Genomic DNA, 14,650 nt, shown 5'->3' with positions numbered 1-14,650 from the left:
GAAGATATTAATTTATGTAGAGTGATCCATCTACACGCTTTATATTCAAATGACACCCCTAAAAGATCGAGCTATATTATTGAAAATGAATTTAAGAGATAAGTGAATTACATTATATGTATTTAACAATTAGAAAGAAAAATATAACATAGTACTTCCTTTGTACCAATACAAAGACTGATATTTTTCTCATTTTTAGCAAAAAGAAAAACTTTTACTTTATTTTACTTTATCTTTATTTTATTTATTTTGCTTTTCACTTAACTCAATAAATATCGTTTTCTTAAATAACATATCAAAAAGAAGTTGATCACCTGAGACGGAACAAATAGGGTACACTTTAGTAGATACAAGTATTCGAAGATGGAGTTATCACAGCCCAATTAATAAAGTAAGAGTTATTGGGCTGATTTGTTAAAGCCCATGCAAGAATTCGCATAAGATAAAGTAACATAAAAGTGTCCACTTATATCTTTATCAATTCCAGACTGCAAATAGGGATATCTATTTACGCATAATAAAATAAAATTTTGTAAAGATATAGTAGAAAAGTAGAATGATAAACTTAAGTAATTGAGTATCGACCGGATTTTATGTTGAAAGCCCAATGCTACTTCCAAGGCCCATTTTGAGCCCAGTTATATTTGATCAATTTGATCAGTTACTTAAAACTCGTGACAATTTTCATATGATTATTGGGAAAGTTAATTAAGGTCAGTCCTTTCGATCTTGTTTTGGTATAAGTTAATTAATTTGATTCATTGATATGGAGTAATTACTTGAGATGGGATCTGTTTTAGTGTATCTTTATATTGTATTTTCTACTTCCTCTGTCCCAGATTTGTTGTAACATTTTTTCATAAAAGTTTGTTCCACATTTGGAGTAATATTTAGTATTTACCATATTTGCACATAAATCAAAACAAAAATAAAAAATTAAAGTCAAAGAGGGACCCACCTTGAACCAACTCACTTCATTTATTACACACTCTATCATATCACTCCACCATCTCATTTTATTTATACACACTCCACCTCTCATTTCATTAATTACACACACCACAAATTCCTTAAAACCCGTGCCATAACTAAATGTTACTCCATCTGTCCCACTTTAGGAGTCCCGGTTTACTACTTTTGGGTGTCCCAGTTGGAATCTTCCATAATTGGTAATAGGCCTCACATTCCACTCATCTTTTTCCACTCACATTTTATTATAAAACTAATATATAAAAGTAGGACCCACATTCCACTATCTTTTTTCACCAACTTTCCTTTGTATTTCTTAAAACATGTGCCGAACTCAACCGGGACTCCTAAAGTGAGACGGAGGGAGTACTACAAATGTGGGACGGAGGGAGTATTTTGCATTTAGATGATGTTATATGTTGTTGGAATAAAGAGAAAATTGACAATATAAGGAAATGCTCCCTTCGTCCCTGATTAAGAGTCACACTTTTCCATTTCGGTCCGTCCTCAATTAAGAATCACACTTCATTTTTACCATAAGTAGTAGGTCTCACATTCCACTAGCTCAATTTACTCACATTTTATTATAAAACCAATATAAAAAAATAGGTTCCACATTCCACTAACTTTTTCAACCAACTTTTCTTTACATTTCTTAAAATTCATGTCCGATTAAAGTGTGACTCTTAATCGGGGACATGGGGAGTAATAATAATTAAAGCTACAATTAGAGTTTATTCAAGAAATAAAATAATCAAACATGCTGAGTCCATTTTCTACACAACACCAAACCTCAAAGATACGATTTTAGCTTTGTTTTGGTCGAAAATAAGTGAAAAAGACTCAAACCTGACATTTACAGGGCAAGAAACTAAGTGCAAAAACACAAACTTTATTTCTATAGAAGAAATAAAAACACACCAAACATAAAGTTTACAAATGAAAGCAACAAACTGAAACAAAGTGAAAGTACAAAACAAGAGATAAAAGAAAAACAATCCAAATTACAGTAACTTGGAAAGATCAGCATCCATGAGTTCGACGTTGTGATTGAACGTTAAAGAGCCTAGTTTCACCGCTGAAAATAATGAGGATATTACTAATCCGCAAATAAAATCTTGATTGTAATATGTTAAATGTAACGTGAAGATAAATGGTTCGAGTAGTAAATTTTATGTTATTTGGGAAAATTAACTGAAAACTGTATTTAAGAGTTGATATTACCTTCATGTTTCAGCTTCGTCTCCATTTGGATACAAACACAGCAATCCTGACGTAGAACCAATCTCCAGTAGCATCGAATAAGTTGAAGAAAGCAATTCTCCACGATTTCTTCAATACGAATGAGCCAATAACTCCCCAAAATCCAAAGATAAAACCAAAGCCAATTGATATGCCAACTTCTTGCATAAATGAGAAGACGTTGTCATTCTCATTCATGTTTTCCCTTGGATTAGTGATTGATGGCCTCAAGCTATCTCCGGGGCACTTTGGCAGAGGGTCGCCACATAGTCCATCATTATCAGCATAAGACAATGCATTGAAGCTCTGAAGTTGAGTACCTGTTGGAATTTTTCCGGACAAATTGTTGTTCGACAAATCAAGAACGCCAAGGGTGTGTATTTCTGCCAAACTTGTAGGAATATTGCCTGAGAGTTGGTTATGAGACACATCAAGAGAATCCAGCATCTCCATTTTACCAATATCTGGAATTATATATCCCGTCAAACTATTTCTTGATAGATTCAAGGAATTTAATCCGCTCATATTGGAAAATGATTTTGGAATGTTCCCAGTCAATCTATTGCTTGAAAAATCAATGAGTTTGAGACTCCATAGATTTTTCATGTATTCTGTTTCCTTACCTTTCCATTGAAATGATGAATATTCATACTCCCGATGTTCAAAGTCACCCAAATATATATCAAAATAAAACGGCTCAACATACGTGTAATCTTTATCTGCCAAGAGAGTGAAATTGTTGAAGCAATCAGGTATTATCGAAGATAAGTTGTTTACCGATAAATCCAAAACTTGAATATCAGTAAGATTGCAGATTTGGAGAGGAATACTGCCATGCAATTTATTTCCACGAAGGTTCAGAATCATCATGTTATACATCTGACCAATCCAAGTGGGGATCTCTCCTGTTAACTTGTTACCTCCAAAATCAATCAATCTCAAGTCGCGGCAAAGTCTCAAATTGTATGGCATCTCGCCAAATAAATAATTACCATGCAATTGTAGTACACAGAGGCTATGCAAAGAGCCAAGAGAGCGAGGAATTTCCCCCGAAAAATTGTTGTTAGCCAGATTGAGGTACAACAAGCTGGGCATTTTCTCCCAGCAGTTGGGAACCACTCCTTCCAACTGATTATTTGAAAGGTCAAATATTTGAAGATCTTGAAGGCGAGTTTTGCATATAGATGAAATCGAAGCCGATAACATATTTCCACCCAAGTTTATTACGGTAGCATTGGGAGGAAGTAATGGTAAAGGACCTAAGAATTGATTGTAACTAAGATCCATATACGTGATGGATGTCGATGAGAGATCCGGAATCGTACCCCTTATTTGATTGTGGGAGAGGAATAAGTATTCCAATCGAAGTAACATACTTCCTAACCACTTGGGGGCTTCATCTGTTATATTTGCACCATCGAGAAAAAGGTATTTCAAATTCCTCTGAGTTCGGAGCCATTTCGGAAAGTATGGGCCCACATTGCACCTGCCTAAATATAAAGTATCTGTTGGATATTTTGGATGGACTATTATTTGGGCTGTGTTATTTCCTTAGCCCGGATGTTATTAACTGGGCTGAGCCCAATTACTTGACACCTCTCACCAGATGCTGCCACGTGTCTCTCTCTTTGGATGATCAGTTCCGGACCATTGGATGTAGGGTTGGCTTGTTAAGTGTGTGTTGGCTTTGTTGAGCCGTTACACATCTCACAATCTCTCTCTCTCTCTTCTGCGTGTAACTGAGAACTTCTCTCTCTACTCTCTCTTCTTCTCCGGTGTTCTTCCGGGCATCTCTGAGTGATCTTCCGTGGTATTTTGAACGGTAGAACTGGTGTGAGTGCTGGTGTAAGGCAATCTCTTCGATTGCTTGTTGTTGAAGAAGAACTAGGGTTCGTGAGAACGCGAAGGTTGTTGTGTGGAGATCTGTTCGGTGGAACTTGATCTGGTGCGAGGGGTTTCTGTGGTGGATGTTTGGTGGTGCGAGGGTAAACTCTGTCCACTCCATCGGTGCTCCCTTGGATCTAGTTCTGGAAGAATAGACCAGTGTTGTTGTAGCGGGCTCTGAGCCAATCTTGATTGATCTATCTGTTTTTTCTTTGTTCTACTTGTTAATATCTGTTATAGATCCGAGAGGATCTTGCTTTGTTTTACTAATCTGTCTCTGTTGAGTGTGCAGGCTGTCGTGGACCGAGGTTCGAGCTAGGGTTCGGTCAAGAACCTGTTATAGCTAGTGTTCCTTGCTTGTAAACGTTTCGTGTATTAACTTGTAAATAAGCCGCGTGGGTGAGGGTCTGGCTTAGCCCTCTTGTACAAGACCAAAGAGGTCTCGGTAATTAGTGAACCCGGACTTGTCTGATCCCTACAGTGGTATCAGAGCCACGGGGGGACTAGTCCGGCACGCCGAGTCGCATAAAAGGAGGTGGGCAAGTGGAATCCTCCCTCGAGAGGGGATTCGCGCTGGTAAATTGGCTCAACCTCTGGTTCTTTCCTTCTGTTTCTGTTTCTGTTGCTGGTAGACAGCCTTTGGCAAGGCTTAGGTCTTTCTTGCTTGTGTTTTCTGTGTTTTCTTGCTTCTGCTGTTCGTCTGCTCTGTTTGGTCCTTCTCTGATTTCTATCCACCTGACCACCAAGCTCTTTGCTGCCTAAGTGACCCCCTGCGCCCTCCAGTAGTGAGTGATTGCGAGCTGGGATAGCCTTAGCCAGTGTGCTCGTGACAGTCAGGGTTTGGAAGTCAGTTTTGGTGTTTTTTGTTCTCTCTGCAAGAAAGTGTGGTTTTCTTGTCAGTATATGTCTGTGTGCTTTAATCTGTGCAAGATTCTCTGCTTCTGTATTGCATCTTGTGTGCTTGTTAAAGTTGTTTCAAACATGACTCAGCCTATTGGTTTGGTGCCTTTTAATGGCAAAAATGATTTTGTTATATGGAAACAGAAACTGAAATGTGTTCTTATTCAACAAAAAGTCTTTAAAGTTGTTGATGGATCCTTGCCTGAAGATACTGCTCAGGAAAAGAAGGATGAAATGAATGAGTTGGCAAGAGCTACTATTGTGCTTAATCTGTCTGATTCTGTGATTAGGAAAGTTGATCATATTGAATCTGCTACTGAAATGTGGAAACACCTTGATACTCTGTATACTGAGACTTCTATGTCATCTAGAATGTATCTGCTAGAAAAGTTGTTTAAATTTAAGCTTGATCTTGCTAAAGATATTGATGACAATGTGGATAGGTTTCAGAAACTTGTGCAGGATATTAAAAGATCTGGTGATAAAACCATTGATGAATACACTAGTATTGCTCTCATGAATGCTATACCTGATTCCTACAGTGATGTGAAAGCTGCCATTAAGTATGGCAGGGACTCTGCCCCTCTGGACTTTATCATTAGCTCCTTAAAATCTAAAGAACTTGAATTAAGGGAAAGGGCTGCTGATAAGAATGCTTTCAATAAGGCTCTAAATGTTAGAGGTAGATCTCAATCTAGAGGGGGAAAAGACCTTAATAATGGATCAGGGGGTAACTCAAATTCTAAGAAGAAGTACAGATCTAGGTCCAATAGTAGAGACCCTAAGACTTTCAGGAAGTGTTTTAACTGTGGAGAAGTTGGGCATTATAGAAAAGACTGTACTAAGCCCAAAAAGAAGAAATCTCCCAACAATGACACTCAGTCTGAAACTCTTGTTAATGTGGCAAAGTATGATGCTGATAATGAATCTGTGTTTATGGTGCATGATTTGATATATGCCAATGCTTCTCCTGACTGCCCCTTTACTTCAAATGATTGGCTTTGTGATTCAGGATGTACTTATCATGTTAGTCCTTTCAAGGAGTTGTTTTCTGACTTAAAACCTGTTTCTAATGTCTTTGTGTCAATGGCTGATGACAAGAAGTGTGAAATTCTTGGTATTGGCACTGTTTGTTTGAAGTTTGAAAATGGTTATATGCTCAACTTGAAAGGTGTTAGATATGTTCCTGATCTGTGTTACAATTTGATGTCATGCACAGCCCTTGAAAATGCTGGCATGGGGGGAAAATGGGGGGAAGGTTGCATGAAAATCTGTAAGGGTTCAATGTGTCTGTTTAAGGCCAAGAAAAAATGTGGTTTGTATGTCTGCTCTACAGTGCCTGTTTCATGTGAAAGTGTTTGTGCCAATGTTGTCAAAAGTGATAAAACCATGCTGTGGCATAATAGACTAGGTCACATGAGTGAAAAAGGTCTGAATATTCTGAAAAAGCATGATATCTTATCTGAATCTGATGTACATGGTAATTTACCTTTTTGTGACACTTGTGTGCTGGGTAAACAGCATAGGGTGACTTTCCCAACTCCTGTGCCTTCAAATGTCAGTAAATGTATTCTTGAGTACTTGCATATGGATGTATGGGGCCCTGCTTCAGTGTCTTCTCATTCTGGCTCTGTGTATTTTCTATCTGTGATTGATGATTTTTCTAGGAAGGTTTGGTGCTTTCTCATGAGACATAAGTATGATGTGTTTGAAAAACTCAAAATCTGGAAAATTTTGATAGAAACTCAGACTGGAAAGAAAATTAAGGCTATTAGAACTGACAATGGCCTTGAATTTTGTAATAATCAGATTGATGATTGGTGTGCTGGTTTTGGAATTAGAAGGCATAAAACTGTTCCTTACACTCCACAGCAAAATGGGGTGGCTGAAAGGATGAATAGGACCTTACTTGATAAAGTGAGATGCATGCTTTCAAAATCTGGTTTATCTAAAAAATTTTGGGGTGAAGCTTTGTTGACTGCTTGCTATCTAGTGAATAGGTCTCCCTCTGTTCCTTTGTTAGGGAAGTGCCCTGAACATGTGTTTACTGGAAAAACCTTGAATATTTCTCATCTAAGGGTGTTTGGTTGTTCTGCTTTTGTGCATACAAAATCTGATAAACTTGAACCTAGATCTAGAAAAGGTGTTTTTCTTGGATATCCTGAGGGTGTTAAAGGATATAGAGTTTGGTTGAGAGATGTACCTGGGTTTAAAGTCACTATTAGCAGGGATGTGGTTTTTAATGAAAATGAATTCCCCTGTCTAAAAGTAACTCTTAACCCTGCTTCAGAAACTGTGGACAGTGACCCTCTTAGTGAGGTGGAGTCCCCAGAACAGCCCACTGATGTGGAGCATTCAGTGGATGCTTCAAGTGAGGTGGAGCAGCCTTTCTTTAATACTCACCCAACCTATTTTCCTAATGATACACCTAATGAGGGGGAGTTACCTGGTAATGATGTTGACAATGTGCCCCAATGTGATAATAATGATGTGCATGCTAGTCCTATTAGAAATCCTCCTGTGCCTACTCAGAATGTGCCTGTCAGCCCTAGTGGTATACAAAATGCTATTGATCCTCCTCTTTTGAGTGATTATGTGTTGGCTAGGGACAGACCTAGAAGGTTGAATGTTCAGAAACCCCCTAGGTTTGATGGCTTTGTTGGTCTGGTTGCTCTTATTAATCTTGCTTTCAATGTCTATGAATCTGATGGAGATGAGCCACAGTCCTACAAGCAGGCTGTGAAGTCTAAATTCTGGAGTAAATGGCATGAGGCTATGTTAGAGGAAATGCACTCTTTGAAATTGAATCTTACCTGGATACTTGTACCTCTGCCCCTGGGTGCATCTGTGGTTGATTGCAGGTGGTTGTATAAACTGAAAAATGAGGTGGAGGGCCTAAGGTACAAGGCCAGATTGGTAGCAAAAGGCTTTACTCAACAAGAGGGGGTAGATTACACTGAAATTTTTGCTCCTGTTGTTAAATTTACCACTGTGAGATTGATGCTTGCTTTGTGTGCTCACTTTGATTGGGAGCTAAAACAAATGGATGTTAAAACTGCTTTCTTGCATGGTGATTTGGATAAACCAATTTACATGAAACAGCCTGAAGGTTTTATAGATCCTAAGTTTCCTAATCATGTGTGTCTGTTAAAAAAGGCCTTGTATGGTTTGAAGCAGTCCCCTAGGCAGTGGAATATTAAGTTTAATAGTTGTATGCATAAGTTGGGCTTTATGAGAAGTACTTTTGATGCATGCTTGTATGTTAAGGGTCTTAATTCCTCTGTGCCTGTGTTCTTATTATTGTATGTTGATGACATGCTTATAATGGGACCTTGCTTGAAAACTATAAAGGCTGTTCAGTCTGCTTTGAGTGAGAATTTTGACATGAAAGACTTGGGTGATGCTCAGAAAATCTTAGGGATTAATATTTTCAGAAGTAGGAAAGATTATACCCTTGTGCTGCATCAGGAACCTTATGTGTACAAAATTCTGAAAAAATTTAACATGTTTGATGCTAAACCTGCTTCAGTGCCTTTAGCTGCTCATTTTATGTTGAGTAAAAGTCAGTGCCCTGAAACTAAGTCTGATATTGATGCTATGAAGAAAATTCCCTATGCTAATGCTATTGGTTCAGTGATGTACTTGATGGTCAGTACTAGACCTGACATAGCTTATGCAGTGTCTTGCTTGAGTAGATACATGGCCAATCCTGGTCCTGTTCATTGGGAAGCTTTGAAATGGCTTCTGAGATATTTGAAACTTACTGCAAAGTATGGGCTGTGCTATTCTAGATGTGATGATGGGGTCATACTTACTGGTTTTGTTGATTCTAATTATGCTAATGATAGGGACAAAAGGAAGTCCACAACTTCCTATGTATTCACTGTTGGCAGGTCATGCATTAGTTGGAAGTCACAACTGCAGCACATAGTGGCACTATCCACTACTGAGTCAGAATACATTGCCATTACAGAGGCAATGAAGGAAGCTGTGTGGTTGAAGGGAGTTCTCTCTGAACTCAATTTTGTGAAATGTTCTCCTACTGTGTTCTCTGATTCTCAGTCTGCAATTCAGTTATGTAAAAACCCTGTTTTCCATGATAGAACTAAACACATTGATGTAAGGTTTCATTACATTAGGGATGTTGTAGAAAAGGGGGAAGTTTTTCTTCAAAAGGTTCATACTGATAAAAACCCTGCTGACATGGGAACAAAAAGCTTACCACTTGAAAAACTACTTTTCTGCATCAAGTATTTGCATTTTGATCTAGGTTAGATTGCATGTCCCGAGGAAAGGCCTCAGCTATCTTACCCACTGTGGTAAGGTTGGTAGGTAGCTGAAGGCATGAAGTCCTTTAGACTAATGGGTGTCAGCCCCTCTGGTGTCTAAAGGCAACCTGGTAGTTCCCAAAATGCTTGTGGACTTTTGTCCTTTGGTGCTGAGGGATCTGCCTTGTAGGCTGTGATGATCATACCTTAGCCTTCAACACTTGGTTGGTTTCCTAGAATAAAAGTCCAAGGTGGAGTATGTTGGATATTTTGGATGGACTATTATTTGGGCTGTGTTATTTCCTTAGCCCGGATGTTATTAACTGGGCTGAGCCCAATTACTTGACACCTCTCACCAGATGCTGCCACGTGTCTCTCTCTTTGGATGATCAGTTCCGGACCATTGGATGTAGGGTTGGCTTGTTAAGTGTGTGTTGGCTTTGTTGAGCCGTTACACATCTCACAATCTCTCTCTCTCTCTTCTGCGTGTAACTGAGAACTTCTCTCTCTACTCTCTCTTCTTCTCCGGTGTTCTTCCGGGCATCTCTGAGTGATCTTCCGTGGTATTTTGAACGGTAGAACTGGTGTGAGTGCTGGTGTAAGGCAATCTCTTCGATTGCTTGTTGTTGAAGAAGAACTAGGGTTCGTGAGAACGCGAAGGTTGTTGTGTGGAGATCTGTTTGGTGGAACTTGATCTGGTGCGAGGGGTTTCTGTGGTGGATGTTTGGTGGTGCGAGGGTAAACTCTGTCCACTCCATCGGTGCTCCCTTGGATCTAGTTCTGGAAGAATAGACCAGTGTTGTTGTAGCGGGCTCTGAGCCAATCTTGATTGATCTATCTGTTTTTTCTTTGTTCTACTTGTTAATATCTGTTATAGATCCGAGAGGATCTTGTTTTGTTTTACTAATCTGTCTCTGTTGAGTGTGCAGGCTGTCGTGGACCGAGGTTCGAGCTAGGGTTCGGTCAAGAACCTGTTATAGCTAGTGTTCCTTGCTTGTAAACGTTTCGTGTATTAACTTGTAAATAAGCCGCGTGGGTGAGGGTCTGGCTTAGCCCTCTTGTACAAGACCAAAGAGGTCTCGGTAATTAGTGAACCCGGACTTGTCTGATCCCTACAGTATCCAACTGAAAAGGAGGACACCAATTAGAGGCAATATCCAAGATCAATGAATTGAAAGATAGATCCAGAGCCTTTAACTTATGAAGCTTGGAGAAGTGGGACTCACTGACTAAACCTTCCAAAGAATTATTAGAAAGATCTAGAAATTGAAGCTTGGAGAGATGGCCAATGCTTAGAGGAACTGAATCTTCCAAAGAATTACTAGAAAGATCTAAAACTCGAAGCTCGGAGAGTTGACTAATACTGACAGGTATGGAGCCTGTAAAGTTATTTTTCGAAAGAAGCAATTCTGTCAGTGAAGGAAATACACTCAGGTCTGGAATTGATCCGTTAAAGTGATTATTGGAAAGTCCAATATTTTGAGTGATTCTAATACAAAACCATGTGGAGAAAGAGATCCAGAACACAAAGAGTTATATGAGAGATCAAGTGAGTGTAGGTTGGTAAGGTTCCCTATCTGAGGAGGAATGATCCCAATAAAGTTAGAACGGCTAAGATACAAGTGATGCAATTGTTTCATGGAACCAATGAATTCTGGGATTGGAATGCCTCCAAAGTCATTCTCGTTGAGGCCAAGTGAGAGTAGGTTAGTAAGGTTCCCTGACTGAGAAGGAACAATCCCAGAAAACTGACAACGCACAAGAGACAATTGTTGTAATTTTTGAAGGGAACCAATGAATTCAGGGATTCGAATGCCTCCAAAATCATTCGAACTGAGGTCAAGTGAGCGTACCTCGGTAAGATTTCCTAACTGAGGAGGAATGCTCCCACAAAAGTAACACCAACTAAGATCCAAGTGTTGTAATTGTTTCATGGAACCAATGAATTTTGGAATTGGAATGGCTCCAAAATCATTCGAACTGAGGTAAAGTGAGATTAGGCCGGTAAGGTTTCCTAATTGAGGAGGAATGCTCCCAGAAAACTTAAGTGTTGAAGAAATAAGTGTTGTAACAGTTTCATGGAACCAATGAATTTTGGAATTGGAATGCCTCCAAAATCATTCTCGCTGAGGTCGAGTGAACGCAGGTTTGTAAGGTTCCCTAACTGAGGAGGAATGCTCCGAGAAAAGTTGGACCAGCTAAGATCCAAGTATTGTAATTGTTTCATTGAACCAATGAATTCTGGGATTTGAATGCCTCCAAAATCATTCGAATTGAGGTTAAGATGATTTAAATGATGCAACTCAAGCAACGAAGAGGCAATCTTACCCCCCAAAATTGCAGGAAAATTCGAATGAAGTCGGAGGGCGATGACATGGGCAGTAGTGTTGCTGCACTCCACACCATACCATTTGCAGCATCCGTCGCCTCGCCACGACGAGAGCATACCATGCTCATCGCTGAGGCCACTCTTGAAGCTTAGAAGAGCTTCTCTCTCCCTCTCTATGCGTCTCACTTTGCATCTCCTGAATCAAACACACAAACACACAGAAAAGAAGAAGTAGAAGAAATTTGATTGCCATTCTTTTTTCAGAAATCATACTCTCTTTACTCATGTATTGCATTAATTGTTTTTGTGGGATATTCCATTGTTACAAGTGTAACAATTTAAATAGGAAAAATTCCTTAAATGAAATCCAGGCTACTTAGAGCGTAAATATCAATGAAAAGGACATATAAGAAAAGCGAACGGATGACTAAACTATAATCACTAGAAATCTACATTAGAAATCGGAAGATAATTCATGATGATTAATTATATACATAGACATATCTCATCAATTGTACATAGATATTACTCCTTCCGTCCCTTATAATTTGTCACCATTTGATCCGACACGAGTTTTAAGAATTACAACGATATCAGCATTTACTTCAGCAAGAGAATCCCTCAAATTCAGAGCTTGAGCAGGTCCCTACACCAAAAAAAAAAAAAAGAAGAAAGAATACTTCACTCATCACAGCAATAAAATATTTCAACAAGAAACAGCATAATCAAGTGCTAAAATGAAGTACCTGTGAGCCCCAACCAATCACCCCAATCTGCTTAATGCCTTTAAATGCATCTGGCAACAACTTGAACAGATTCCTTCCTCCTCTCACAATGTACTGCACACAAAATACAACAACATCATCACTCACACAAAAACGAAATCAAAATCACAAATTTTTAAAAGCTTAATTCAAACAAGTTAGTGCATCAGCTCATTAAATTAGAGCACATCTCCATCTACATAGCTACCAACTAGATTAAACAACAACCGTATAATTATTCAATTGGAACAGAAATAAACAAAATAAAACCTCACAGCAACATTTCCCCCAAATCCATCACAATCCACACACATTGGCAATAGCAACTAGATTTTCGAGTGGACGAAGGAATTAAGAGGAAATGTATGCAACAGAGCTCAGTTGAGAGAGATAGGGTTTTGGTTGTTTTTCAGTTAGTGTGGAAATGGAGTTAGGTGGGATCACATTTTTTATTTGTTTGTTTATTGCAAAATAAATTAGTTTAATTTTTATACTACTATAATATAATTATCCTCCTGTTTTGGTATGTTTACAAAAATTGATCCTTTTATTCTTGCAATGTATAGTGTGTATTTGTGTTATTCAGCTCGGACTCTCTTACAAAGCATCGTCTTCGGATAGCCTTGTTTTTTATGCGTTGTGAATGTACTTAAGATTTGTACTACATAGTACGAAAATTGTTAAATACGAGAGTGAAGCATAAAAGTTATTGAAGCCTTCGACCAGGTTCGTCTTTTGATGCGTTGCGATTGCGCTTAACTCTTACTACATTTATGGTGACTCGTCTATTTCCTTGATTGATAAGTATTTTCTTGTCATTAAAAATGCATCAGTCAGATAATAATTTAACCATAAAAGTAATAATTTGAGACCAAAATGTAAAAAAGTCATCTGTTCCACTAGAAATGAAACGTTTTCCTTTTTGAGCCGTCCCATTAAAAATGAAATGTTTCTTAAAATAGAAATAACTATATCTCTACTTTTCTCTCTCTCTTACTTTACTCTCTCTTCTTTAACTCACAAAATAACACTACATAAAATCTTGTGCCGAAAAGCAAACGTTTCATATTTATTGGGACGGAGGGAGTATTTTAAAGGTAAAAAGGTAACCTATAGTAGAAAATGGAAAAAATGCAACCTTTTGAGTTTTGCCCCTATTTACTCTATAAGCACATACACATATTAACTTAAACTCCCTCCTAAAACATAATGTTAACTTAAACTATGAAAAAAGTGTTATTTTTTTCACTGTGGTTAGTTTACCAAAATTCATCTCATTTCTATTATGAAAATTTTATCACTATTTTTATGTTTCTCTCTCTTATATTGTAATATTTGTGCATTAAATATGTGCAATCTACAGTTAAGACTACTTTTAAATGGACGGGTAGAGCATTAAAAAAACAAATATTTGAAAAATATTGGAAAAATATTTGAAAAATAGCCATGCACTCATTCAAAGAAATTGTCAAACAAATATTTGGTCACAATTCAATATGATGTCTCGCAAAAAATCTCAAGAGACAGATGATTATATAATACTATATAGATGATTATTACCCATATCCATTTAGAAAAAAAAAATATATATATATATATGTTTATGTGTGTGTGTATTAAACTTGTACAAGGAGAGAGAGAAGCAACAAGGTCGAAATGGGAAATGGGTACTTATATAAGGTCGTCGACGAGGGGTTTTTTATGTATGCACTCTAGGAGGAAGAGGAAGGTTGTGGAGACACATACCGGTTCCAACGCTAGACAGAGATAGTTCTAGACAACACTGGCAAGTAGGACTGCCATATGTTGCTCCGTATTTTAATGGAAATCTTCACTGCTTGACATCTAAAAATGGGGAGAATCTCTTGATGTGTTGCATTGATCTTGAAACTGAGGTGTTGACCAGTTTGTCTATTTCTCTTCCCGATATATCACAATATTCTTATGCTAAGTTATGTATTTTAGAGGATCGACTATGTTTATGTTTAAGTGATACTACTTTGGATGATTCCCGTATTGTTATTTGGAGGATGAATACCTATGGAGATATGGATTCTTGGAGTAAAGATTATGCCATCAACAATCTACTACGTGAGAATGGACGTGTTTACCCACTCAAAGTATTGGCAGACGGTGACTTATTGTTTGTAATGAAGAATAGTGAAGAACTATATATCTACTCCAAAAACACTAGATCCATTGTGACAAAAGGCCCTCTTAAAGGGTATTCTTCACTGTATTCTTGCAGCATCTCTTTTTATTCCCCGAACTTTCTTTCGCTCAAGAGGACACTG

At 38.1% G+C, this 14,650-nt stretch overlaps 1 protein-coding gene and 1 pseudogene across 1 annotated transcript; both read right to left on the bottom strand.

Moving 5' to 3' along the window:
- Nucleotides 1-1,845: 1,845 nt before the first annotated feature.
- LOC148929697 (receptor-like protein EIX2) lies at nucleotides 1,846-3,694 on the bottom strand. The gene is made up of 2 exons (XM_089070130.1): nucleotides 2,194-3,694; nucleotides 1,846-2,047 (listed from the first exon to the last, which is right to left on the bottom strand). Exon 1 carries the CDS (start codon nucleotides 3,583-3,585, stop codon nucleotides 2,203-2,205), a length of 1,383 nt encoding a protein of 460 aa, XP_088926256.1. The 5' UTR covers nucleotides 3,586-3,694; the 3' UTR covers nucleotides 1,846-2,047; nucleotides 2,194-2,202.
- A 6,999-nt stretch (nucleotides 3,695-10,693) lies between these two features.
- Nucleotides 10,694-12,008, bottom strand: LOC148929696 (uncharacterized; annotated as a pseudogene).
- Between the last annotated feature and the right edge of the window lie 2,642 nt (nucleotides 12,009-14,650).

Source organism: Salvia hispanica, chromosome 4 (assembly GCF_029641045.1).
Source record: "Salvia hispanica isolate PSC_SH4W2 chromosome 4, Shi_PSC_v1, whole genome shotgun sequence".
In the NCBI taxonomy this organism is placed as follows: domain Eukaryota; kingdom Viridiplantae; phylum Streptophyta; class Magnoliopsida; order Lamiales; family Lamiaceae; genus Salvia; species Salvia hispanica.
Note: the sequence above shows the minus strand (reverse complement) of the source record. Positions and strands in the feature narration are given on the sequence as shown.

Excerpts from the sequence above, each read along its gene's own strand:
- LOC148929697 (XM_089070130.1), bottom strand. The coding sequence starts at position 3,585 with ATGTTACTTCGATTGGAATACTTATTCCTCTCCCACAATCAAATAAGG.